At 44.7% G+C, this 27,185-nt stretch overlaps 1 protein-coding gene across 1 annotated transcript; it reads left to right on the top strand.

The window, feature by feature from the left end:
• Positions 1–1,356: 1,356 nt before the first annotated feature.
• On the top strand, positions 1,357–20,205 carry ADSL (adenylosuccinate lyase). Its single transcript, XM_044227492.1, has 13 exons — positions 1,357–1,558; positions 5,974–6,177; positions 7,859–7,903; positions 9,153–9,232; positions 12,580–12,751; positions 12,959–13,005; positions 13,693–13,783; positions 14,210–14,279; positions 14,421–14,568; positions 16,480–16,570; positions 17,363–17,452; positions 17,982–18,158; positions 20,073–20,205. The coding sequence occupies exons 1-13, from the start codon at positions 1,388–1,390 to the stop codon at positions 20,157–20,159; spliced, it is 1,473 nt and encodes a 490-aa protein (XP_044083427.1). The 5' UTR covers positions 1,357–1,387; the 3' UTR covers positions 20,160–20,205.
• Positions 20,206–27,185: the final 6,980 nt, after the last annotated feature.

Genomic DNA, 27,185 nt, shown 5'->3' with positions numbered 1-27,185 from the left:
CTCAGCTGAAACCAAGAGTCCCATGCACTTAACTGACTGGTCCATCCAGGTGTTCCTAAGATTTTATTTTCAAATAAGCTCTATAGCCAGTGTAGGACTCGAATTTAACACCCTGAGATCAAGAGTTGCATACTCCAACTGAACCAGCTAGATTAAATAAGATTGAGTGTAAAAACCTACAGCCTGTAGGTAAGAAAAACTTACTAAGACCTCCACAAATGTTAGAGGTTTGTTTGTTTTTAAGATTTTGTTATTTATTTATGACAGAGAGAGATAGAGAGGGAACACAAGCACAGGGGAGCTAGAGAGGGAGAAGCAGGCTCCAGGGCTTGATTCCAGGACGCTGGGATCACGACCTGAGTTGAAGGCAAACTCTTAAGGACTGAGCCACCCAGGCGCCACAGTGTTCGAGATTTCTATTATTATTGGCCAACCAGAGGAAAGAGTGGGGATCATTAGGAACATTTTCTGGACTGAGCCTTAAGTAGAAGGTTGTGAAGGAAAGAGAAGGGTGTTCCAGACTGAGAGGAAATGCCTTTACCAGGGGTTGACAGGGCATGGTGTGTGCTGGAAACCATACAGCACAGTGGCTAAGAGTGCAGAATCTGAAGTGGGGTGGCTCCACTTACTAGCTGGGTGGCCCTCAGCAAGTCACTCAGCTTCTGGAATCTCAGTTCCAGCACTGGCCGAAATGCATTCTTACTGCAGTTTCGTGCAAGGGACTCACTTGGACCTCAACAAATGCTGATTTCGCTTGGACACCATTTCTCCTCGGAACTGCGCTGGTGCCAGACAGGCAGTGGCAGTGAACCTGGGCTGGGCGGCGTCTATAATGAATAACAGCCAACACCGGGGCAGCGGCGTGGCTCAGCCAGTTGAGCATGGGCTCTTGATTTCCGGTCAGGTTCTGATTTCAGGGTCATCGGCTCACACTTCGCGGGGACTCTTCCTGAGATTCTCTTTGTCCCTCCCCCTGCTTGTGCGCTCTCATTCTCTCTAAAATAAGTAAATAAAATATTTAAAAAAATAATAGCAAAACACATAGAGGGTTTTCTAAGTGTCCCAGACATCGGTCTGATACCCTGACACCTCACGGTAGTCTTAAAAGCAGGTATTAGTGTACCTTTTTTCAAATGGGGACACTGAGGCACAGAGTGGCTAAGTAACCAATGAAAGGCTAATCACGTTCCTTGCCCACGAAGAGAAACCCGCCAAACCTCACCCGCCAGCAGCCCAAGCCCGACAACTTTACGCGCCGGCGTCTCCCAGAACCCCGGGGCGGGACCAAGTGGAGGAGGTCCCGCCCCGAATGGAGGAAGTCCCGCCCCCGGACTTCCGCTCCAGCCCTCGCTGGCCCTCCCTCACCTAGTAGGGACTCCCGGTCGGGATGGCGGAGAGCGGCGACCGCGGCGGGCAGCAGGCGCCCTGCGGGTACGACAGCTACCGCTCGCCGCTTGCCTCCCGCTATGCCAGCCCGGAGATGTGCTTCGTGTTTAGTGACAGGTACAAATTCCGGACCTGGCGGCAGCTCTGGCTGTGGCTGGCGGAGGCCGAGCAGGTAACGGGGCCACGGGGACAGGGGCCGGGCTGGGAGAGGCGGGCCCGCTCGGCACGTGCGCGGCTCGGCGCCGGGCTTGGGCTTGGACTTGGGCCTGGGTCTGGCCCCGGGCCTGGCCCCAGGGGGCAGCTGCCCCGCTATTTTCGGCCGAGTATCCCTTTTCTGAGGTGCTATGGCCTGAGGAAGGTCAGGGCAGGAGGCCCGGGAGCGACACCTGTTGCCTCCCTAGTTTAGACTCACAGAGGGTTAGGGACGCGGAGGCGGCGGCGAGAAGTGCACCCTGTGGTTTTAAGGCTTTATCTTGGCCATTCCTGCAGGAGTACTCCGCTGACCACGGACTCTGAGCGCTCCTTACGTGCTCGTGTGCTGTTCTAATTTCTTTACACATCTTTTCCCGTTTAACTCGTAAAAACTTAGCAAACTAGGTGGTGCCTTTTCCACATTATATGTGGAAATTCCACGTGGTATGGGCGAAATCAAGCCTGTGATAGCCACGCGCGTGGCTCCTAACCATTAATAGCGGAACCGGGATGTTAACTTGGGTTCATTGCCGAGCCTGAGCTCTCAGCCACTTTGTCTTCCACGGTGCCTCGATGGAGTTAGGGACAGGAGTGTCACTACAAAATTCGTATTTCCTAGGCCGCTATTTCCCGTCCATTCGGCTGCGTTTTGCCTTTCTAAGGAGGGAGAATCGGGGTAAGGGATTATTTGATGGGATTTCTGGTGTCTTTTTTTAAGAGCTGCATATAAAGCTGTTCAGCTCAGCGCTTTCAGAAATAGCTCCAGAGGGGCCTTCCCAGAGGATTTGAAGGAAGCTGAAGGTGATCCAGAGAGCTATAAAGTTTCGGAGGAAAATGCCACAACAGGCAAGATGGCAGTGTCCTCTCAAAGGGCATCAGTAAACTTGGAAACAATCTGAGTGCGTGCCTGGGACCGAGGTATAGCCGAACTCCCCAAGCAGAAAACTCACTAGATTTTCCACTTCCCCTTCATTGTGCTCAAGAAAATTAAGTGACATAATAATAGAAGACACATTTATCATGTCTACTGTATGCCAGGCACTGTCTTAAGACCTTGCGTACTGGGACGCCTGGGTGGCTCAGTTGGTTGGACGACTGCCTTCGGCTCAGGTCATGATCTCGGAGTTCCGGGATCGAGTCCCGCATCGGGCTCCCAGCTCCACAAGGAGTCTGCTTCTCTCTCTGCCCTTCTCCTCACTCATGCTCTCTCTCCCTGTCTCTCTCTCAAATAAATAAATAAAATCTTTAAAAAATAAAAATAAAAATAAATAAAAAAAGACCTTGCGTACTAATGGCTCATTAACCCTCAGAAAAATCCTGTATAGTAAGTACTGTTTTACATATGTTTGACAGACGACAGAATGGAGACACAGAAACTATCATCAACAGCACTTAATACCACATGACACTTTTACAAGTATGAAGATAGCTTCATCAACTATCGGCTAAGATGACAGTAATGGGTAGAAAAGGACCTTAATAGGGTGTTGTGATTTATCATGTACTGGCATGTACTCTTTTCTCTTTCATATGATACTCCATTATATAGATGAGGGTAGTGGCATTCAAAAACGCCAGGATCACCATAACTAGGAAATGTCTTCTAGCAGGAATTGAAATGTGGAGTCCTCTGAATATGCATTCAGATTTCAGATTCAGATTATGCATTTCCTCTGCCGAATCAGCGCATTGCCTGAAATGCATACACGTTTGGTATAATCTGAGTTTGGAATATGTTAGGGTGTCGAAATTAGCATAAACTGCGCAGTGATTTTTAGTAGCTAAGAAGAAAATTGAATAAGAGATCGGGAGGAATGCAGAAAAGCAGGGTTAGGGTAGGGGATGAATTTCAACAAGATGCCTTGCTTGGGGGCAGGAAGCAGTTCCGCCACACTGCCCCCTGCTGCTTTGCTTTGGAAGGAGACCTGAGATACCTTCTGTTGTCATAAATCTTGGCCCCTATAGCTACCTACCTGAGCTATCGAAATTTGGCTAGTGTGACTGAGGAACTGAATTTTTACTTTTTAATTTCAATCAGCTTACATGTAAATCGCCATATCTGGCAAGTAGCTACCGTCTTAAACAAGATAGGCCTTCGATGCGTGAACCTCCCCAGGGTCAAGGCTTGGGAGTTTCAAGACAGGTTTGAGTGAATTTCACCAGTCTGTGTATTTAGCACTTGAATCCAGGATTCTGACCTGCCTCTGGGCTGCAAGCTGTTTTTTGCCAGCCTGGTTTTTCCAGTGATGAATGAATGTAAGATGTTTATGTGTTTATTTTCTCAATAACTTCCTGTAGTGGTTTTCAGTTTTACTGAGTTTGCTGTATGTAATTTGTTGGCAAAACCAGTTGCAACATTCTTAATTCTCCTTTCTCAAAGTAAATCCATCTGAGTCAAATGTAAAGTTTTGACCTAGATCCCTCACTGTGGGCACTTACGGGCCAAGCACTAAGGGGTAAGCAATAAAGACAACAAACTCTCCTCTTATGGAGTGTACATTCTAGGGGGAGGGACAGGCTAATGCGTTTGTAAAAGTGTCATGTGGTATTAAGTGCTGTAGATAAATTTAGGTTAAAGGGATAGTTGATTGACATATAAGAAGGATGTTTCATTTGGGACTTGGGAAGGACCTCTTTGAGGTGATGACATTTGAGCCCAAAGACCAAAACATGTGAGCCAGGCAGAGATATAAAGGCAGAGAGAACAAAGATCAGAATATATTATTGCATATTCTGGCATTTACTTAGAATGTAATTTACATTATTTAAGAAAATCGTGCCCTCGGGTGCCTGGGTGACTCAGTTAAGTGTCTGCCTTCTGCTCAGGTCAGGATCCCAGGGTCCTGGCTGGTTGGGGAGTCTGCTTCTCCCTATGCCCCCCACACCCACTTGCTGGAGGGTGCAAGCTCTCTCTTTCTCTCTCTCAAAAATAAAAATTTTTTTTAAAAAGGAAAAAAAACCTCATGCCCTCCAGGGAGTCTGGGTAGCTCGGTTGGTCAAGCATCCAACTCTTGGTTTTGGCTTGGTGGTGATCTCAGGGTAGTGGGATCAAGCCCTGCGTGGTGCTTCCCAGGCAGTCTGCTTGGGATTCTTTCTTCCTCTGACCCTCCCCATGTACATGCATGTTCCCCCCCATAAATAAATACAATCTTTTTTTTTTTTTTTAAGACTTTATTTATTTATTTGACACACAGAGAGAGAGAGTGAGCACAGGCAGATAGAGTGGCAGCAGAGGCGGAGGGAGAAGCAGGCTCCCCGCTGAGCAAGGAGCCCGATGTGGGACTCGATCCCAGGACACTGGGATCATGACCTGAGCCGAAGGCAGCCGTTTAACCAACTGAGCCACCCAGGCGTCCCTTTTTTTAAGACTTTATGTATTTGAAAGAGGGAGAGTGAGCGAGAGAGAGAGTGCGGTGCATGAGCAGAGGGAGGGAGAGAAGCAGACTCTCCTGCTAAGCAGGGAGCCGGATGCGGTTCTTTTTTTTTTTTTTTTTTAAAGATTTTATTTATTTATTTGACAGAGATCACAAGTAGGCAGAGAGGCAGGCAGAGAGAGAGTGAGAGAGGGAAGCAGGCTCCCTGCTGAGCAGAGAGCCCGATGTGGGACTCGATCCCAGGACCCTGAGATCATGACCTGAGCCGAAGGCAGTGGCTTAACCCACTGAGCCACCCAGGCACCCCGGATGCGGTTCTTGATCCTAGGACTCTGGTATCCTGACCTAAGCTGAAGGCAGTATCTTAACTGACTGAGCCACCCAGGTTCCCCATAAATAAATAAAATCTTAAACAAAGAAAACATGGGGCACCTGGGTGGCTCAGTGGGTTAAAGCCTCTGCCTTCGGCTCAGGTCATGATCTCAGGGTCCTGGGATCAAGCCCCGCATCAGGCTCTCTGCTCTGCGGGGAGCCTGCTTCCCTTCCTCTCTCTCTCTCTCTCTCTCTCTCTCTGCCTGCCTCTCTGCCTACTTGTGATCTCTGTCAAATTTAAAAAAAAAAAAAAAGAAAGAAAAGAAAACATGCCCTCCTCCCCATGTACTTTTCGTTGCCCCCAATTTTATTTTTATTTTTTCTAAAGATTTATTGATTTATTTTAGAGAGAGTATGTGCGAGGGAGGGAGGGGTAGGGGCCAAAGGGAGAGGGAGACCAGCAGATACCCCCGCTGAGCAGGGAGTCTGTGGCAGGGCTCCCTCCCAAGACCTTGAGGTCATGACCTGAGTTGAAATCAAGAGCCCGCATGGCTCAACCAACTGAGCCACCCAGATCCCCACCCCAAATTTGAATTTAAGAATTGGGAGGTGGGGCATAAATGCTAAGATGAACCATTTTTTTTTCTTGGGGTCACTTCAAGTCGTTGTGACATTTGAGGTTATTTTTTTTGCTTTGCCTGTTCTGCAGACATTGGGTTTGCCTATCACAGATGAACAGATCCAGGAGATGAGGTCAAACCTGGACAACATCGACTTCAAGATGGCAGCTGAGGAGGAAAAGCAGTTGCGACATGATGTGATGGCTCACGTGCACACGTTTGGCCACTGCTGTCCAAAAGCTGCAGCCATAATTCATCTTGGCGCCACCTCCTGCTACGTTGGAGACAATACGGCAAGAGCCTCTGTTTAGTTTCCACTTAGGGTTCAGTCTTCATAATGGATTTATGAATTTTATGTGATTTTTGTCTAACTTTAGGAAGTGATTCCATAGATCATTAGCTCTAGGGGTTTCATAAACTCAGGAATTTTCTGCTTTTGTTATCCTTCCAATCTAAACTATAAGCCCCTAATGACTTCCGTAATGGAAGACTGGCAGATACAGTTTATGCATTGGTTGGCTGGACCCAAGTCAAGGTCTTAGTGTTTTAGTGGCAAGGCCATTGTCCAGACGGGGTTTCTTTCCAAAGTCCTTTATAACTCTTTATTGTAACTTCTGGGGTGGGGGGAAAGGTTTGCATTAGGATTCTTTCACAAAACACTTAATTGGCAGAGGAGTTTATCGTCAAACATGAAAAAGTAATATCACATTTTCTTAAGAGTTTACTAGGCCCTTGGCAGTATTCTGACCACTTTATATGTCTTACTTCATTTATTCTTCACAACCATAAGAGAGGTGCTTTTATCTCCATTTTTCGACGCTTTTTGAGGTGTAGTTTACATACCATAAATTTTTCTATCTCAAATGTGCAGTTCAGTGATTTAATAAATTGTTAGAGTTCAGCCTTCACTTCAGTCTGGATTTGTGGCACATCCATCACGCTGAGGAGTTCTTATGCCTGTTGGCAGTCAGTTCCCACTCCTGCTCTCCAGCCCAAACAACCGTTGACCTGCTTTCTTTCTCTGTAGTTTTGCCTTTTCTGGTAATGTCCTATAAATGGAATCAGAATGTGTAGTCTTTTGGATCTGGCTTTATGATTCCTTTCTCTACGGATTAGGACACTTAGGTTGAAGAACTTGCCTAATGTCACACTGCTAGAAAAGATACACGCCCAGGGAGAATGGCTCCAAAGCTGTGCTCTGGATCACACTGTGCCGGGGGGACCAGAAGTTCCATTCCAGATACCCTTCCAAGTCAGAAAGAAGCCACTGATTTTTAAATTGCCCCAAATACTAAGAGTCTCAAGTGGTACATAATTAAAGGCATCTGTGTGTAATTGGTGACTCAAATAATGGAATAACTACAATCCCTTCCCTTGGAATACACTTTATTTTTTATTTTTTACATGTACCCATTGTGTAGTTGGGCTCCGCAATTACTGTCTCATGTGAGTTGGCCTGAAATGCATATCCTATTTCCCTCAAGGACAGCTTTAAATTTCCTAAACCTTGATATTCTGGTTCATGTCTTTTTGTTGTTGTTGTTATTGTTGTTAGCAATGGTAGATGTGGACACAGATAGGGGAAACTAATGGAATGTGCCCCCTGGAAGCTTCTCTGAGACTCAGGAATTTCTCTGGGAGCTCGGTGACCTGGACATCTTCACAGTATTCAGGATGGAAGTTTGCCCCGTGACTGTTTTCCAGTCATTTTAGATACCGTCTACACTGGCCTTTGGGGGTATAAGGGTTTTCTTCCTTGGAGATTGCAGAAGTACTGCTCTCCAGGTTGATGTGCTTTTAAAACAGTAACCCGAAAAGAACAACTTCTGTTAGGATCTTCTGGCTTGCATGGAGAGGAGCTTATAGTGAGATAAGTGGCTAGCTGAGAAGCCCAGTTGCGAGGGCTAAAAGGGGTTATGTAATATTGTTTGGGCCAAGCTGTTTAATGTGAGACCACTGCATTTTCCTTTGCAGGACCTGATTATTCTTAGAAATGCATTTGACCTGCTTTTGCCAAAGGTAAGGAGTTGGCAGCAGTTTCCTGTCAGTCCTGGTTTCCCCAAGATAGGACATGGCCCCACTTTCAAATAAATCAACACAACGTGAATATAAATAGGTTGTCTTTTACTCAGGCGAACGATCCGTGTCAGATCTGTAGAACTAATTGTTTCTTTGGGTTAAAATGCTCTAAGCAAATGCTTTTTAAAACATAGCCTTTATAAATAAGTAAATAAATAAAATAAATAAAACATAGCCTTTTAGGAGTTCCTGGGTGGCTCAGTGGGTTAAGCGTCTGCCGCAACTCAGGTCATGATCCCAGAGTCCTGGGATCAAACCCCCTGTGGGTTCCCTGCTCAGCTTGAGCCTGCTTCTCTGTCTCTCTCTGTTGCTCCCCCTGATTATGTTCCCTCTTTCACTGTGTCTTTCTCTGTCAGATAAATAAAATCTTCAAAAACAATGAAAATATGGGGCACCTGGGTGGCTCAGTGGGTTAAAGCCTCTGCCTTCGGCTCAGGTCATGGTCCCAGGGTCCTGGGATTGAGCCCCACATCGGGCTCTCTGCTCCGCGGGGACCCTGCTTCCTCCTCTCTCTCTCTCTCTGCCTGCCTCTCTGCCTACTTATGATCTCTGTCTGTCAAATAAATAAATTTTTAAAATCTTAAAAAAAAAAATTTAAAAAATGAAAATAAAACATAGCCTTTTAAATGAAGGAAGTTAACTACCTGCTTAATTGTTGGACTATGTGGGTCAGATTTGTGATTTTTTAAACACTTTTTTTTTTTTAAAGATTTTATTTATTTATTTGACAGAGAGAGATTACAAGTAGGCAGAGAGAGAAGAGGAAGCAGACTCCCCGCTGAGCAGAGAGCCCGATGCGGGACTCGATCCCAGGACCCCGAGACCATGACCCGAGCCGAAGGCAGCGGCTTAACCCACTGAGCCACCCAGGCGCCCCAGATTTGTGATTTTATCCTGTTTTCTCTGCATGAGCACATAAGTGATCTTTAAATTGTGCAGAAAAAGTTCATGACTCTAGGTAGTCAACTCAATTTTCAAATATTGGTTGCTTTGAACTCATGAAGGCACTTTGGGATACAAAGATGAAAAGATATGCCTCTGCCTTCCACAGGCTGGAGATCTAATTTACATTGTCTAAATTTTTATTTATATTTATATAATATAAATTTATATTGTCTAAAAGTTTAACTCCTGATTATATAACAAGCTCACAGTGAACTCATTCTTCTCTACATGGTCTTTCCTACAGCTTGCTAGAGTGATCTCTCGGCTTGCTGACTTTGCTAAGGAACGAGCTGATCTTCCCACCTTAGGTTTCACACATTTCCAGTAAGTGATATGATTACTTCTTGGGACTTGGGCTAGTTTGTGTACATTTGGCTTTCATTTCTTTCTTCAGTTTCCCTTCTCTGTGGAAGCCTGGAGGTGAAGAATCTCAAAACATAGTTTAGCAGATAACTTGGGATGCTTATGAGGAATGAACCTTGTCCCTACCGTAAAAGCTAGATTCTTAAGAGTTCATTGGGGGAACATTGGGAAATCTGGATCAAGAGCCGTAGAAAATATTCATGCTCCTTGATTTAGTAATTCCATTTTTAAGACTCTAGCCCAAGGAAGTAATCTAAATTATGCAAAAAGCCTTATGTACAAAGATCTTTGTTAAACAACATGTTGGTTTTGGTAGTAAGCATTGGAAATAATCTAAATGTCCAGAATAAGAGAATAATTAAATAAGGTATAGTATGTACTATATTCATAGGCTAGAATAATACGCAGCCATTAAAGTGATGCTTGTAAGTCTAATACCATGGAAATATGCTTAGGTTAATGTTGTAGAATAAAGACCGCATATAAATTGTATAAAGATTGGAAGAAAATACACCAAGATATAAATCCTGATTTATCTCGTTTGTGGCATAATAGGATAATTACATTTTTCCCCTATAAAGTGTGCACATATTTTTATGATTATCAATTAAAATCCTTTTCAAAAGCAGAGAATGTCATTTTTGGAATGCTAGAAGCGAACTTCTAATGATGACATTCCAGTAGTGGCGTGTTAGCATTTGCCTTACATTTTAGTGGGATATCAAGTGGCAACAAGGATATTATCTCCTATAACTTAGGAGAGGCTGTTGAGTTTAATCTTCTCGAAGTTCAGGTCTGCATTTCTCGGTAGCAGAAAGCTGAGGGAATTGTCATGAGGAGTCCGTGTGCGGTATGTGGGGTGGCCATGACGAACGTGGCCTTCCGTTGGCTCCTGAGCTTTACCTGACTTGCAGCTCCTCTTCCGCTCCTGTGAGTAGTGGAGAGTGTCCAAGAACACGTGCATCCTGGTTGTTCCTGTGCGCGGAGCGTGATGAGGGCACCTGCTGCCCCAGTTAGCAGCATTAGGCGCTCAGAACAGTGCTGATGCGTGGGTATCACCTCAGCATAGTCAGTTCCTGCACTTAAAATGCAGCAGCTCTGGGGCACCTGGCCGGCTCAGTCAGTCGAGCAAGTGACTCTCGATCTCTGGGTTGTGAGTTCAAGCCCCACGTTGTACATGAAGCCTAGTTAAAAAGGTCGGGGGCGGGTGCCTGAGTGGCCCAGTGGGTTAAAGCCTCTATCTTCAGCTCGGGTCATGATCTCAGGGTCCTGGGATCGAGCCCCACATCGGGCTCTCTGCTCAGTGGGGAGCCTGCTTCCCCCTTTTCTGTCTGCCTGCCCCTCTGCCAACTTGTGATCTATGTCTGTCAAATAAATACATAAAAAATCTTAAAAAAAAAAAAAGAGTGGGGTGCCTGGGTCAGTCAGTTAAGCGGCTGACTTGGTTTTGGCTTAGGTCATGATGTCAGGGTCCTGGAGCCAGCCCTGCATTGGGCTCCCTGCTCTCTCGTCCCTTCCCTTCAAATAAATAAACTTTTAAAAAGGGGGGAAAGGGAAGCAGCTTTATTTATTTTTTTTTAAAGATTTTATTTATTTATTTGACAGAGATCACAAGTAGGCAGAGGGGCAGGCAGAGAGAGAGGAGGAAGCAGGCTCCCTGCTGAGCAGAGAGCCTAATGCGAGGCTCGATCCCAGGACCCTGGGATCATGACCTGAGCCGAAGGCAGAAACTTTAACCCACTGAACCACCCAGGTGCCCCAAGAAGCAGCTTTATTGAGATAAAATTCACCCTTTTTAAGTCTAAAATTAGTGATCGGGTTTTTTTTTTTTAAAGATTTATTGATTTTAGAGAAAGAGCGTGAGCCAGGGGAGGTGCAGAGGGAGAGACACTCTCAAACAGACTCCCTGCTGAGCACAGAGCCTGATGCAGGGCTTAATCCCCTGACCTGAGATCACGACCTGAGCCAAAATCAAGAGTCGGATGCCCAACTGATGGAGCTGCCCAGGTGCCCGTAATGCGTGTTTTTTAGTACATTTACAGAATTACATAGTCACCAGTACATAATTTCAGAATATTTCCATCACCTCTTAAAAAAACCCATACCCACTTACCAGTCAGACCTATTACCCTCCTTAACTATCCCCTGGCAGTCACGATCTATTTTTCTGTCTATGGATCTGCTGCTTCTGGATGTTTTATTTAAATAGAGTCATGCAGTATTCCTCTTACTATGACTGACTTTGTTTGCTTAATGTTTTCAGGGCTCGTAGCATGTAGAGTGCTTCGTCTCTCTTTGTAGCTGAAGTGGTGGCTATACCAGATTTTGTTTTCCATTCTTCTATTGATAGACATTTGAGTTGTTTCTACTTTGTGGCTGTTATGTGCAATGCTGCCATGAACAGATCAAGCAAAGCCATCCGTTTATATCTTTCCTTGTAGCAGTAATCTGCTAGCGAGAGTTAGCTAGAAAACACCGTGAAATTAATGAGGGACATACTGTGGCTCATGGTATGCCTTCATGATGCCAGCTGTTCATGTCATTAGCCTGACGGAAGTGAAAATCCATCTGGGATGAGCTAGACCATCTATTAGAACTCCAACCTTACTGTAGTATATTCATACTTATACTTTACATTCAGAAACAGACCTGCAGTAGATTGATTTAGACTTAGGACGGGGAGCAAAGCCCTCGTCTGTTACATTAGAGTCCGTTGGTTATGTCTGTTTTGGGGCTGTTCTCCACAGCATGGCTAGCTCCTTCTCAGACCTTGTCTCTCAGAGGCCTTCCTTTGTTGACAGTCTAGAGTAGCTTTCTCCAATGTCCTCATTATTTTATGTTTTCACATTTCTGACCAAAAATCAGTAGTTACTTCATTTGCTTGTTTATACCACAGTGTGAGCTCCATTGGACAGGAACCTTCTCTGTGTTTGCTGTATTTTCAAAACCAAGAACACATTGGATATTTGGCAAGTGTTTGTTACATGAGTGTATTTGACTTGCCAAAGTCTGGGAACAAACAAAACAGACATTGTGCCTGCCCTTCTATTGCCTCTTGATGATAAAGAACTATGTTAGAAGACCTTTAGTTATATAATCATTGAATATTTATAAATGACATTGAATTTCCTTAACCTTATTTATTCAGACCTCTTAGCTCTGGTTTTGTCTACACCATTTTCTCTGTCTCTTACTTTAATTCTTACCCTTTCCAGGGATAGCAGTAATTGTTCAAAAAAGGAATGAAGCTTTTATGAAGTAAGTCCTTGGTTTGAGACTTCTGTGTGTCCTTCTTGGGTCATTTTCAGGCCTGCTCAGCTGACCACAGTTGGGAAACGTTGCTGTCTTTGGATTCAGGACCTTTGCATGGATCTCCAGAACTTGAAGCGGGTCCGAGATGACCTGCGCTTTCGGGGCGTGAAGGGCACCACTGGCACTCAGGCCAGCTTCCTGCAGCTCTTCGAGGGAGATGACCGGAAGGTATTCTGAGAGCAACTGGGGGACAAGGAAACTCAGTGGTGAGAACACCAGAAACAAAGCTGACCTCCAGGATGAGAGGAGGATTGATCTTGGGATGAGTGGAGTCTTTGGACCAGAGGAGTACCACGGGTTGAAACCTGGGCAGGATGTTGAGATGTTCTCATACTGGTCACACCTGTTTCTACAGGGAGGTCTTTTTCTTCCAAGGTAGAGCAGCTTGACAAGATGGTGACAGAAAAGGCGGGATTTAAAAGGTAGGTAAATGGGAAAAGTGTTGGCTTCCCTATTCCCTGTTAAGTGATGAAAGCCCTGTGTTCAGTGTACCTCTTGATTTGACCCTAACTTTTTCTTCCTTTGTTCTTCTGCCCATTTCCTTTTATCTCTGGCCTGGGTTTTTATCTTCTTACAGTCTAGATTCTACTTTTTTACAGTCTATAAGGAAAAAGGAAAGTGTTTACTTCTGAGATTTTTAGAGTAGTCTCACCCACATCACGGTCCTCCCGTGGGTTCATCTAAATCTGACCGTTTCCACTGAGGGCCACCAGGCTTCACCATGGCTGCTTGCTGCACGCATTTCCATCAGGTTATGACAAGGCACGGGTACCCCAGGCCCACACCTCCTTCTTGGGCCTGGGTGTTAGGAAGAAGGCTGGAAGAACAGTTTGTTTCAGAAGCATGTTATCAGTGAGGTCATGGGGGCTCAGTAGGACCTAATATACCAGGGAGACCAAGCTTTTGCTTAAGGTCTATTTTTGCTCATTTGTTTGACACGGTCACATTTTGAAAAAACTTTTTTTCCCAGATTTTATTTGTAAGTAACCTCCACACCCAGTGTGGGGCTCGAAAAACAACCCTGAGATCAAGAGTTGCGTGCTCCGCCAACTGAGCCAGCAGGTGCCCCTGAAATATTTCACTTATGATTCTTTTCCATTTATTTCTAGGGCTTTCATCATCACAGGGCAGACCTACACACGGAAACTGGATATTGAGGTGCTGTCTGTGCTGGCTAGCTTGGGGGCATCTGTGCACAAGGTGAGTGGTAGAAGCAGTTTGTGGGAGTGGGGCTGAGGGCTTTGCATACCGCAGAGAGATGGAATTTGCCTCAGACTTCTATCTAGACTTAGCTCTCGAGAGATGTCAGACTTCATTTTCACTGTCTGGGGTCTGCAGGTGACAGCTCTGAAATTAAGTGTGTCAAAAGGCAGGACTAGCTCCAGCGTTCTCATTAAAGCTCATCTTGCCTTGTCTGTCCTTGGTGTTCTCCAGCAATGTTCCACACCGTTTCCGTGCTCCCTTCCTTGTTATCCCTGCTCTTCAAGAGCCAGAAGGAGGCTGAGCGAGATATTCTCCAGGAGCTCTTAGAGAGGACGTGCTCACCTCCTTCATCAGTCTAGCCCCTGCTCCCAGAGTCCTGCGCACCAGCACTGTGGGACGATGCCTGTGGCCCTTTCCCCCCAGATTTGTACCGACATACGACTCCTGGCAAACCTCAAGGAGATGGAGGAACCCTTCGAGAAACAGCAGATTGGTGAGTGTTCTGGGAAGACGTGGGAGTGCTGCAGAGATGCTGGGAGGCCGGTGGGCATGTGTGAATAGCTCACCCAGCAGTGTGCTCGGGCACTCACTGTCCTCTGAAGTCTCTGCATTTGCTTCACCTTGTACGTGGCAGGCTCAAGTGCGATGCCATACAAGCGGAACCCTATGCGCTCTGAGCGGTGCTGCAGCCTCGCCCGTCACCTGATGACCCTTATCATGGACCCGCTGCAGACGGCCTCTGTGCAGTGGTTTGAGCGCACACTGGATGATAGTGCCAATCGGTCAGTAGAAGGGGGTGCTGTGTACAGCAAGTTGCGGGGAAGACCAGCAGAGGAGCCTGAAGGATGTTTTGAGCATCTGTACATTTTCTCCTTGTTGCCACGGAGCCTAGAGGGGTCTTCTTGTCGCCGTAGAGGCTGGAGGGGTCTCCTTGTCCCCACAGATCCTGGAAGGGTCTAATAGGGAGGCAAGAATATAGAACAGTGTGATGCGTGTTAGGATCATTGTGTGTGTGAGATAATCTCTGTGGGAGCTAAGATGGGGGAGTAGAGGAGGGTAGGGGGGAGGGGGTAGAGGAGTCAGGGAAGGCTTCACAGAGGAGGTGATGCTCTAAGACTCAAGAAATAACAGACTTTTTTTTTAAAGATTTTATTTATTTATTTGACAGAGAGAGATCACAAGTAGGCAGAGAGAGGGGGAAGCAGGCTCCCCGCTGAGCAGAGAGCCCGATGCGGGGCTCGATCCCAGACCCTGAGATCATGACCTGAGCCAAAAGCAGAGGCTTTAACCCACTGAGCCACCCGGGTGCCCCAGACTTTTTTTTTTGAGATTTCATTTATTTATGTATTGAGAGAAAGCAAGAGAACACAAGCAGATAGAGGGGCAGAGGGAGAAGCAGGCTCCCTGCTGAGCAAGGGTCCGACTCAGGGCTCTGTCCCAGGACCCTGGAATCATGACCTGAGCCAAAGGCAGACACTTAGACAACTGAGGCAGTCTGGCGCTCCACACTGTACTTTTTTTTTTTTTTTTTAAGATTTTATTTATTTGTCAGAGAGAGAGGGAGAGCAAAAGAGCACGGGCAGACAGAGTGGCAGGCAGAGGCAGAGCAAGGAGCCCAATGTGGGACTCGATCCCAGGATGCTGGGATCATGACCTGAGCCGAAGGCAGCTGCTTAACCAACTGAGCCACCCAGGCGCCCCCATACTGTACTTTTTTAAAGTAGTTTCACATTACTCTGGTTTGCTTGCATTGTAGTAGGATCTGAAAAAAAAAAAATACGTAGTTAAAGCTAACTCTCTGGGATCTTTGTGTAATCCAGGGAATAAGACATTGATGGAAATAAAACGTGTGAACTCATTCCGAAGTCAGCCATTGCATACTTCCCACCAGGGTGTGACCTAATCAGATGTGCCCGCTAAAGCACCCTGTAACAGTTTGGAGAATTGGATGTAAGGGGACATGAATCTGGTCAGAACACGTTAGGAGGCTACTTTGAAAAAAGCTAGGTGCACAGTGGCTTTGTGATCAGAGAGGAAGGGTATGGGTCTAAAATTGGGGGCAGAGGGCGCCTGGGTGGCTCAGTGGGTTGAGCCGCTGCCTTTGGCTCAGGTCATGATCTCAGGGTCCTGGGATCGAGCCCTGCATCAGGCTCTCTGCTCAGCAGGAAGCCTGCTTCCTCCTCTCTCTCTCTGCCTGCCTCTCTGCCTACTTGTGATCTCTCTCTGTCAAATAAATAAATAAAATCTTTAAAAAAATAAAATAAAATAAAATCGGGGGCAGATTGGCCGACCTTGGTGGTGGAGGAGTGAGAATTAAAATCATGATGTGGTGTTAGTGCCATTTACCGAGCAGGAGCCACAGGGAGCAGAAGAGTGGGTGTGACACGTGAGCAGGAAGCAGTGGAAAAGTGGCTGAGTGCAGTTCAGGGTTTGAGGTGCCTACAGATCCACCAGGCGGAGCTCTCCAGTGGGGTGTCTGATCTGGCACGGAAGCAGGTGGCCTGGACAAGGGGTGATAGATGGCGGGGTCATCAGGATATGGGGGTAGCTGAAGTCACGAGATGAAAGGAAGTTGTCCACGTAGTACATGTGGCGTGACAAGTCAGTGAGGCAGCTTCTTGGGACACACCCTACATGTCACTCAAATGGGTATTTGTTTAAAGAGATAACTGAACGGGCTGTTTGTTTTCCAGACGTATCTGTTTGGCTGAGGCATTTCTTACTGCAGATACGATACTGAATACGCTGCAGAACATTTCTGAAGGATTGGTGGTGTACCCTAAAGTAAGATGCCTCCATTGAACAGCAAAATGTTGGGGGGAGGGGTTGAATTGTGGGAGGGGGAGTGTAATCTCTTTCTGCTCTGGAGTGAATATGTTTGGGGAGCTGCATCCTGGTCCTACCTGAGCACATTCTGGAGGTGATGACATAAGCTCTAGAGAACTAACCCTGGGATCCACAGACATGTTTGTAGAAGAGAGAAAAGGAACTCCTTTGGCTTACACTGTTCATGAGCAGGAATCATCAGCTGTGGCGTGACTAGCAGAGCAGACGATTTCCTTTGCCCGTTTTTAAGTACCAGAGGCAGATGGGTTCATTTCCGTTACTTACTTGGCTCTTCAGGTTGGGCATAGGAATTTGAACAAAGTTCCAGTTTCAGAAATCTTTATGATGAAGCAATTTTTAAAAATTTATTTAAACCAGTATTCCTTTTTTAAATCAGAATAATACTTTGAGGAGGGTAGCCGGGATGGGAAGGATGGGGTGGCCAGGCGATGGACACTGGGGAGTAAATGTGCAGTGGCGAGCGCTGTGAGCTGTGTAAGACTAGTGAATCACAGACCTGTACCCCTGAAACAAATAATAGGTTATATGTTAATAAATAATAATAATACTTTGGATTAGAAAGAAAACTGAAAAATACACTGTTAATGAAAACGATCCATTCTACTCTCTGTCTTCACAAATACGATAGTTCATGTCCTTATGTGCATTTTGCTGGTCACTTGGATCTCTTACTGCATGTGTGTGGCTTTGTAACCTTGAGCCATCTTAGGCCTGCATTCATTCTTCTAGGTAATTGAACGACGCATTCGGCAAGAGCTGCCTTTCATGGCCACAGAGAACATCATCATGGCCATGGTGAAAGCTGGGGGTAACCGTCAGGTTTGTTGAGCCCTCATGGTCCTGGATGAGTGGAAAGTGCACCTTTAGTCCTGTTCTCCTCCCTTAAGGAGAATGAAAACATTTCTTTCTTCACCCTCAATCATGGTAGTGGTACACAGCAGTAACCGTATTCTGCCATAGAACAGGCTTTTCTCTAGAGAGTGATTGTGGTGAGCTTGGGTTGTTAAAAGCGAATCACTTAGTCACCTGTAGAAAAGGTCCACTCCTAGTGAAGGAATTAGGTCTGAATTTCCAAACAGGAAATGGTGGGGGAGTGGGCAGGACAGAAGAGCACACGGTTCGTGAGGCTTTAGAGGAGGGAGTGCAAGTTGGGCATTTACTTCAGGTTCAGCCTAGGATAAGGTCAGAGGGTCAAGATCTTGGAATCAGCCTGTGAGGGGAACCACTTCAGCCTAGAAGGGCTTTGTGTACCAGCCACAGACAGCATAGATGTGATGTTGGATGACTTCTTAAGATGTTCAGATGCCCTCTTAGTAAATAAGCCAACCATACCTCACTGTCTTCCCAGGATTGCCATGAGAAAATCAGAGTGCTTTCGCAGCAGGCAGCTGCTGTGGTCAAGCAGGAAGGGGGTGACAATGATCTCATAGAGCGAATCCAGGCCGATGCCTACTTCAGTCCCATTCACTCCCAGTTGGACCATCTACTGGATCCTTCTTCATTTACAGGTCGTGCATCCCAACAGGTAAGCACCAGAACGCTTCCATAGTGCTGTAAGCCTCCCCAAATGCCCTCTTTTTAAAAATTTTTTATTTTTTAATTTTTTTTTTTTTAAAGATTTTTTTATTTTATTTATTTGAGAGAGAGAGACAGTGAGAGAGAGCACGAGCGAGGAGAAGGTCAGAGAGCGAAGCAGACTCCCCATGGAGCTGGGAGCCTGATGTGGGACTCGATCCCGGGACTCCAGGATCACGCCCTGAGCTGAAGGCAGTCGTCCAACCAACTGCGCCACCCAGGCGTCCCTATTTTTTAATTTTTTTTGAAAGAGCCTGTGCAAGTGGGGGCTAGGGCACTGGGGGAAGGGCAGAGGAAGAGGGAGAGTCTTAGACTCCACACCCAGCATGAAGCCCAACACAGGGCGTGATCTCATGACCGTGAGATCATGGTCTGAACTCAAATCAAGAGTTGCATGCTTAACCAAGCCATCCACGTGCCCCCCAAATGCCCTCTTTTTACACTGCTGGGCTACAGAATACAGAATACTATAGAATACTGTCTTCAATGTTTCTACTTTTATAAGAGGTACGATGAGAATGAGGCTAGTCAGAAAGCATTCAGAGCAGGCTAACGTGATGATTTGGTTGTTTTGAGCTGTCTTAAGTATTTCTCCCTGTGATTTCTCTGAATTCTGGTCTGGAGCATGTGGTATAATGGACAAAGATTAGGTTTTACCCTCAGGAAGATCCGTCAGGTTCCTTCCCTGAACGGATGGATGGCTTCTGGCTTTCATTGGCCGGCAGGATAAGAATACATATTTCACAGGCTGGTGGTTACATGGATTAAAAGACCTAGCACAGTGCTTAGTGCTTAGTAAGTATTTAGTAAATGTCATTTTCCCTCTTGGTCTTTTAGAGACTGTAAGAGCTAATTCAAAAAGACGTATGAGTGCAGACTAGGTGCTCATTATGCATTCAGATACTATGCTTCGTTCCGGGGGTCAAAACTTGGTGGGGAAGTCTTATAAGGAGGTCATAACACCAAGGAGGGCCTACAGGATTTGTGGGAAGCACATTCTTTGGGATCACAAAGGAGGAATAGAACAGCTCTAAAATAGGAGAGGTCCAGAAAGGCTTCCTGGAAGACTTGACATCTGAGTTGAATCTTAGGGACAAGTAGGAACTGGCATATAACATAGTTCAGCATGGGAGAGAAACTACAACCATTTGAGTGTTGCTGGAGCACCAAGTGCCCAGAAATAGTTACAGGCTTTCAAGTTGGAAGACAGACTGGAGGCAGGAGACTAGCAAGGAAGCTGCCAGAGGTGGCCACGCAGTACATGATGAGGGCGTTGAGCCAAGGTGGTGGTAGATACAGATAAGGGGAGAGATTGCAGGGCCGGTTAGGAGGTTAGTCACTTGGCAGCTGGTTGAATGAGGAGGAAAGAAGCTTGGTTTTAGCTTGGGGAACTGGGTGGGCAGTGGGGAGACCAACTTCCGCTGGGCTGGGCTGCTTTGTGGGGAAGCACATGGGTGCAGGGTGGGTTGAGCTGCCTCAGTCCAGGGCCAAATTCCTGACAGGTGGTTGAGAAAAATGGAAGTTCACTGGTGGAATAAGAGCTTTATCAAATTGGGGCGCCTGGGTGGCTCAGTGGGTTGGGCCTCTGCCTTCGGCTCAGGTCATGATCCCAGGGTGCTGGGATCGAGCCCCACATCGGGCCCTCTGCTCAGCGAGGAGCCTGCTTCCTCCTCTCTCTCTGCCTGCCTCTCTGCCTACTTGTGATCTCTCTCTCTGTCCAATAAATAAATAAAAAATCTTTAAAAAAAAAAAAAGAGCTTTATCAAATTATTTCTCAGTGATATAAACGGACATTGAAAAAAGCGTTACCAAATTTACATCTTGACATTTTCTTTTGTCTTACATTTGCTTTCCTTTTTGGCAGGTGCAGAGATTCTTAGAAGAGGAGGTATATCCCCTGCTGAAACCATATGAAAGTGTAATGAAGGTGAAAGCAGAATTATGTCTGTAGCGTTGGAAAAAATTAAACAAGAAGTCGTTAGCTTCATTAACTTTTATTGCTGAGTCTTGGCAAATGTTATTCTGATGCCTTATTTTACCTTTTACCTGTCACCTTAAATTGATACGGCGCTTTTTTCTTTGCATGGTGCCTTCAAATTCTCAGGGTTTACAAAGCAGAAATCAATCATGTTGGGGCGCCTGGGTGACTCAGCTGGTTAAGCATCTGACTCTTGTTGATTTCAGCTCAGGTCATGATCTCAGGGTTGTGAGATCAAGCCCCACGTGAGGCTCAGCTCTGGGTGTGGAGCCTGCTTAAGATTCTCCTTCTCCCTCAGCCCCTCCCTTCCTCTCCCTGCTTTTCCTCTCTCTTAAAAAAATAAATTATGTTGAATTGGACTCTTGTGTCCTACAGCAGCACAGCCTGTAGTTGATAGTTCGCTCTGTTCTTTCAGGCATGTTGTCCAGCTAGCCTAGTCTGTTTCACCTGCTCACTTGATCATGAGCGAGTAAGCAAACCCCTGGTCCTCTCTTCTGAAGGTAAATTTGATCTGTGTCTAGCAAAGTAACCTGGACCCTGATTCAGTATGGTTGGATGCCTTTGGTATCTGGTTACGTTCTGCTAGAATATGTAATGAAAGTCAGGTACAGTGAATTTTCAGGTTTACTCACCTGACGTTGTACCCAGGCTGACTTCATCTTTTGGTAAAACTTATATATCAGAGAAAAGCTAATTGGGTCTATTGATTTCATCAGGGCTTTCGACAGTCTTTAATCCTGGTTATACAGATCGATAGGTAATTGAACCAGCTGTAGCCAAAGATCATTAGGAACTGCCCTGTACCTAGAAAGGGAGCACTGGTTTATGGTCCATAAACCTCCATCCTCAGCCCTGTCCAATTCCACATAATGGTTTCAGCATAGATGAAAATGAAGAAAGTATATTTATCAGATTTGCAGATAATACAAAATTAGGACAATACATGTATTTGGTAAGATAACTAAAATTTATCTAACCTGAAATAGATTGAAATGATGTTGCCAAAATTAAGAGGAAGAAATTAAGATAGATGTAAATAAATTTGGCTTAAACTTCACTGTAGTCTTACTGTTCTATACCTATGGCATTATGTTCTAGTTTTTTTGTTTATTTTGTTTTTAACATATAATGTATTATTTGTTTTGGGGGTACAGGTCTGTGATTCATCAGTCTTTTTTTTTTTTAAAGATTTTATTCTTTATTTGACAGAGAGAAATCACAAGTAGATGGAGAGGCAGGCAGAGAGAGAGAGAGGGAAGCAGGCTCCCCGCTGAGCAGAGAGCCCGATGCGGGACTCGATCCCAGGACCCTGAGATCATGACCTGAGCCGAAGGCAGCAGCTCAACCCACTGAGCCACCCAGGCGCCCTGTGATTCATCAGTCTTAAACAATTCACAGCACTCACCACAGCACGTACCCTCCCCAGTGTCCATCACTGAGGCACCCCCTCCCTCCCACCCCCCTCCCCTCCAGCAACTCTCAGTTTGTTTCCTGAGATTAAGAATCTCTTCAGTCTTCAGGTTTGTCTCTCTCTCTGGTTTTGTCTTGTTTCATTTTTCCCTCCTTTCCCCTGTGATCCTCTGTCTTGTTTCTCAAATTCCTTATATCGGTGAAATCATATGATAATTGTCTTTCTCTGATTGACTTATTTCGCTTAGCATAATACCCTCTAATTCCATCCATGTTGTTGTAAATGGCAAGATTTTGTGTGTGTGGGTTTTTTTATGGCTGCATACTATTCCATTGTATATTTATATATACCACATCCTTATCCATCCATCTGCTGATGGACACCTAGGCCCTTTCCATAGTTTGGCTATTGTGGACACTGCTGCTATGAACATTGGGGTGAACATGCCCCTTCGGATCACTACGTTTGTATCTTTGGGGTAAATACCCAATAGTGTAATTGCTGGGTTGAAGGGTAGCTCTATTTTCAACTTTTTGAGGAATCTCCATACTGTTTTCCATAGTGGCTACACCAGCTTGCATTTCCACCAACGGTGTAGGAGGGTTCTCCTTTCTTCGCATCCTCACCAACATCTTTCGTTCCCTGACTTGATAATTTTAGCCATTCTCACTGGTGTGCGGTAGTAAATATCTCATTGTGGTTTTGATTTGTATTTCTCTGATGGCCAGGTGATGTTGACCAATTTTTCATGGGTCTTTTGGCCATTTGGATGTCTTCTTTGCAGTAATGTCTGTTCATGTCTTCTGCCCATTTCTTGATTGGATTATTTGTTCTTTGGGTGTTGAGTTTGATAAATTCTTTATAGATTTTGTGTACTAGCCCTTTATCTGATACGTCATTTGCAAATATTTTCTCCCATTCTGTTGGTTGTCTTTTGGGTTTTTGACTGTTTGCTTTGCTGTGCAAAAGCTTTTTATTTTGATGAAGTCCCTATAGTTTATTTTTGCCTTTGCTTCCTTTGCCTTCGGCAATGTTTCTAGGAAGAAGTTGCTGTGGCTGAGGTCGAAGAGGTTGCCTGTGTTGTCCTCAAGGATTTGGATGGATTCCTTTCTCACATTGAGGTCTTTCATCCATTTTGAGTCTACTTTTGTGTGTGGTGTAAGGAAATGGTCCAATTCATTCTTCTGCATGTGGCTGTCCAATTTTCCCATTTGTTGAAGAGACTGTCTTTTTTTCCATTGGACATTCTTCCCTGCTTTGTCAAGATTTCTTGACCATAGAGTTGAGGGTCCATTTCTGGGCTTTCTGTTCTGTTTGATTGATCTGTATCTGTTTTTGTGCCAGTACCATGCTGTCTTGATGATGACAGCTTTGTAACAGAGCTTGAAGCCCGGCATTGTGATGCCACCAGCTTTTGTTTTCTTTTTCAACATTCCTCTGGGTGTTCGGGGTGTTTTCTGGTTCCATGCAAATTTTAGGATTATTTGTTCCATTTCTTTGAAAAAAGTTGATGGTATTTTGATAAGGATTGCATTAAATGTGTAGATTGCTCTAGGTTACATAAACATTTTCACAGTATTTGTTCTTCTAATCCGTGAGCATGGAATGTTTCTCCATTTCTTTGTGTCTTCCTCAATTTCTTTCATGAGTACTTTATAGTTTTCTGAGTGCAGATTCTTTGTCTCTTTGGTTAGATTTATTCCTAGGTATCTTCTGGTTTTGGGTGCAATTGAAAATGAGATTGACTCCTTAATTTCTCTTTCTTTTGTCTTGTTGTTGGTGTATAGAAATGCAACTGATTTCTGTGCATTGATTTTATATCCTGACACTTTACTGAATTTCTGTGAGTTCTAGCAGTTTTGGAATGGAGTCTTTTGGGTTTTCCACATAAAGTTTCATATCATCTGCCAAGAGTGAGAGTTTGACTAATTGTCAATTCACATGCCTTTTATTTCTTTTTGTTGTCTGATTGCTGAAGCTAGGACTTCTAATACTATGTTGAATGGCAGTGGTGAGAGTGGGCATCCCTGCTGTGTTCCTGACTTTAGAGAAAAAGTTCTCAGTTTTTCCCCATTGAGAATGATATTCGCTGTAGGTTTTTCATAGATGACTTTGATGTTATTGATGTATGTACCCTCTATCCCTACACTGTGAAAGAGTTTTGATCAAGAAAGGATGTTGTACTTTGTCAGATGCTTTTTCTGCATCTATTGAAAGTATCATATGGTTCCTATTTTTTTTTTAAGATTTTATTTATTCATTTGTTTGACAGAAAGAGATCACAAGCAGACAGAGAGGCAGGCAGAGGGGGGAAGCAGGCTCCCCACTGAGCAGAGAGCCCGATGCAGAGCTCGATCCCAGGACCCTGGGATCACGACCCAAGCTGAAGACAGAGGCTTTAACCCACTGAGCCACCCAGGTGCCCTGAGAGTATCATATGGTTCTTGTTCTTTCTTTTATTAATATATTGTATCACATTGATTGATGTGTGGATGTTGAACCAACCTTGAGCCCAGGAATAAATCCCACTTGGTGATGGTGAACAATCCTTTTAATGTACTGTTGGATCCTGTCAGCTAGTATTTTGGTGAGAATTTTTGCATCCGTGTTTGTCAGGGATATTGGTCTGTAATTCTTTTTTTTTTTTTTCCCCCTGGGTTTTTAATTTTTTTTATTTTTAGGATTTTATTTATTTGACACAGAGAATACAAGCAGGGAGAGCAGCAAGCAAAGGGAGAGGGAGACACAGACTTCCCACTGAGCAGGAAGCTCAATGAGGAGCTCTATCCCAGGACCCTGGGATCATGACTTGAGCCAATGGCAGACTTCCAACCGACTGAGCCACCCACATGCCTCTGTAATTCTCCTTTTCGATTGGGGTCTTTGTCTGGTTTGGGGATCAAGGTAATGCTGGCCTCATAAAATGAGTTTGGAAGTTTTCCTTCCATTTCCATTTTTTGGAACAGTTTCAAGAGAATAGGTATTAATTCTTTAAATGTTTGATAGAATTCCCTTGGGGACTCATCTGGCCCGGGCTTTTGTTTGTTGGGAGATTTTAGATGACTGCTTCAATTTCCTTACTGGTTATCAGTCCGTTTGGGTTTTCTGTTTCTTCCTTGTTCAGTTTTGGTAGTTTATATGTCTCTAGGAATGCATCCATTTCTTCCAGATTGTCTAATTTGCTGACACATAGTTACTGATAATATGTTCTTAAAATTGTTTGTATTTCTTTGGTGTTGCTTATGATCTCTCCTCTTTCATTCATGATTTTATTTATTTGGGTCCTTTCTCTTTTGTTTTTGGTATGTCTGGCCAGGGGTTTATCAATCTTACTGGTTTTTTGAAAGGACCAGCTCCTAGTTTCGTTAATCCGTTCTACTGTTCTTTGGTTTCTATTTCATTGATTCCTGCTCTGATCTTCATTATTTCTCTTCTGCTGGGTTTATCCTTTATTTGCTGTTCTTTCTCTAGCTCCTTCAAGTTTAGGCTTAGGTTGTGTATTTGACACTTTTCTTGTTTCTTGAGAAAGTCTTGTATTGCTATATACTTTCCTCTTAGGACTGCCCGTGCTGCATCCCAAAGATTTTGAACAGTTGCGTTTTCATTTTCATTTGTTCCCATGAAATTTTTAAATTCTTCTTTAATTTCCTGTTTGACCCACTCATTCTTTAGTAGGATGTTCTTTAGCCTCCATTTATTTGAGTTCTTTCCAACTTCCCTCTTGTAATTGAGTTCTAGTTTCAAAGCATTGTTGGCTGAAAGTATGCAGGGAATGATCCCAGTCATTTGGTACCGGTTGAGACCTGATTTGTGACCCAGGATGTGATCTATTCTGGAGAATGTTCCTTGTGCACTAGAGAAGAATGTATATCCTGTTGCTTTGGGATGGAATGTTCTGAATATATCCGTGATGTCCATCTGGTCCAAGTGTCATTTAAAGCCTTTATTTCCTTGTTGATCTTCTTTAAGTTTTTTTTTTTTTTTAAGATTTTATTTATTTGTCAGAGAGAGGGAGAGAGAGCGAGCACAGGCAGACAGAGGCAGGCAGAGGCAGAGGGAGAAGCTGGCTCCCCGCCGAGCAAGGAGCCCCATGTGGGACTCGATCCCAGGACACTGGGATCATGACCTGAGCCGAAGGCAGCTGCTCAACCAACTGAGCCACCCAGGCGTCCCTCCTTGTTGATCTTCTGCTTAGATGATCTGTCCATTTCAGTTAGGGGGTATTAAGGTCCCCTACTATTACTATAGTGTTATCGATGTGTTTCTTTGATTTTGGTATTAATAGGCTTATATAATTGGCTGCTCCCATGTTAGGGACATAGGTATTTTTTTTTTTTTTTTAAAGATTTTATTTATTTATTTGACAGAGAGAAATCACAAGTAGACAGAGAGGCAGGCAGAGAGAGAGAGGGAAGCAGGCTCCCTGCTGAGCAGAGAGCCCGATGCGGGACTCGATCCCAGGACTCTGAGATCATGACCTGAGCCGAAGGCAGCGGCTTAACCCACTGAGCCACCCAGGCGCCCCGGGACATAGGTATTTAAAATTGTTAGATCTTTTAGTTGGACAGACCCTTTAAGTATGATACAGTATCCTTCCTCATCTTTATTACAGTCTTTGGTTTAAAATCTAATTTATCTGAAACAAGGATTGCCACCCCAGTTTTCTTTTGCTGTCCATTAGCATAGTAAGTGGTTTTCCACCCCCTCACTTAAAAGCTGGAGGTGTCTTTGGGTCTAAAATGAGTCTCTTGCAGATAGCATATTGATGGGTCTTTTTTTTTATCCATTCTGATACCCTGCGTCTTTTGATTGGGGCATTTAGCCCATTTACCCTCAGGGTAACTATTGAAAGATACAAATTTAGTGCCACTGTATGGCCTGTAAGGTGACCGTTACTGTATGCCGTGTCTGTTCCTTTCTAGTCTGTTACTTTTAGGATCTCTCTTTGGTTAGAAGACCCCTTTCAATATTTCCTGTAGGGATGGTTTGATGTTTGCAAATTTTTAAAATCTTTGTTTGTCCTGAAAACTTTTTATCTCTCTCTATTTTCAATGACAGCCTAGCTGGATATAGTATTCTTAGCTGCATATTTTTCCTGTTTAGTGCTCTGAATATATCATACCAGTCCTTTCTGACCAGCCAGGTCTCTGTGGATAGGTCTACTACCAATCTTATGTTTCTACCTTTATCAGTTACAGACCCCTTGACCCCAGACCAATCTTATGTTTCTACCTTTATAGGTTACATACCCCTTGTCCCAAGCTGCTTTCAGGATTTTCTCTGTCTCTGAGACTTACAAGGTTTACTGTTAGATGATAGGGTGTTGATCTATTTTTAATTGATTTTTTTTTAAGATTTTTATTATTTATTTATTTATTTGACAGACAGAGATCACAAGCAGGCAGAGAGGCAGGCAGAGAGAGAGGAGGAAGCAGGCTCCCCGCTGAGCAGAGAGCCCGATGCGGGACTCGATCCCAGGACCCTGAGATCATGACCTGAGCCGAAGGCAGCGGCTCAACCCACTGAGCCACCCAGGTTCCCCTATTTTTAATTGATTTTTTAAAAAAGATTTTATTTTATTTGTGTAT

This window comes from Neovison vison, chromosome 12 (genome assembly GCF_020171115.1).
Source record: "Neovison vison isolate M4711 chromosome 12, ASM_NN_V1, whole genome shotgun sequence".
In the NCBI taxonomy this organism is placed as follows: domain Eukaryota; kingdom Metazoa; phylum Chordata; class Mammalia; order Carnivora; family Mustelidae; genus Neogale; species Neogale vison.
Note: the sequence above shows the minus strand (reverse complement) of the source record. Positions and strands in the feature narration are given on the sequence as shown.

Excerpts from the sequence above, each read along its gene's own strand:
- ADSL (XM_044227492.1), top strand. The coding sequence starts at position 1,388 with ATGGCGGAGAGCGGCGACCGCGGCGGGCAGCAGGCGCCCTGCGGGTAC. Across the intron at positions 13,006-13,692 it reads GAAAAGGCGGGATTTAAAAG|GGCTTTCATCATCACAGGGC; the intron begins GTAGGTAAATGG and ends ATTTATTTCTAG. Across the intron at positions 13,784-14,209 it reads TGGGGGCATCTGTGCACAAG|ATTTGTACCGACATACGACT; the intron begins GTGAGTGGTAGA and ends CTTTCCCCCCAG.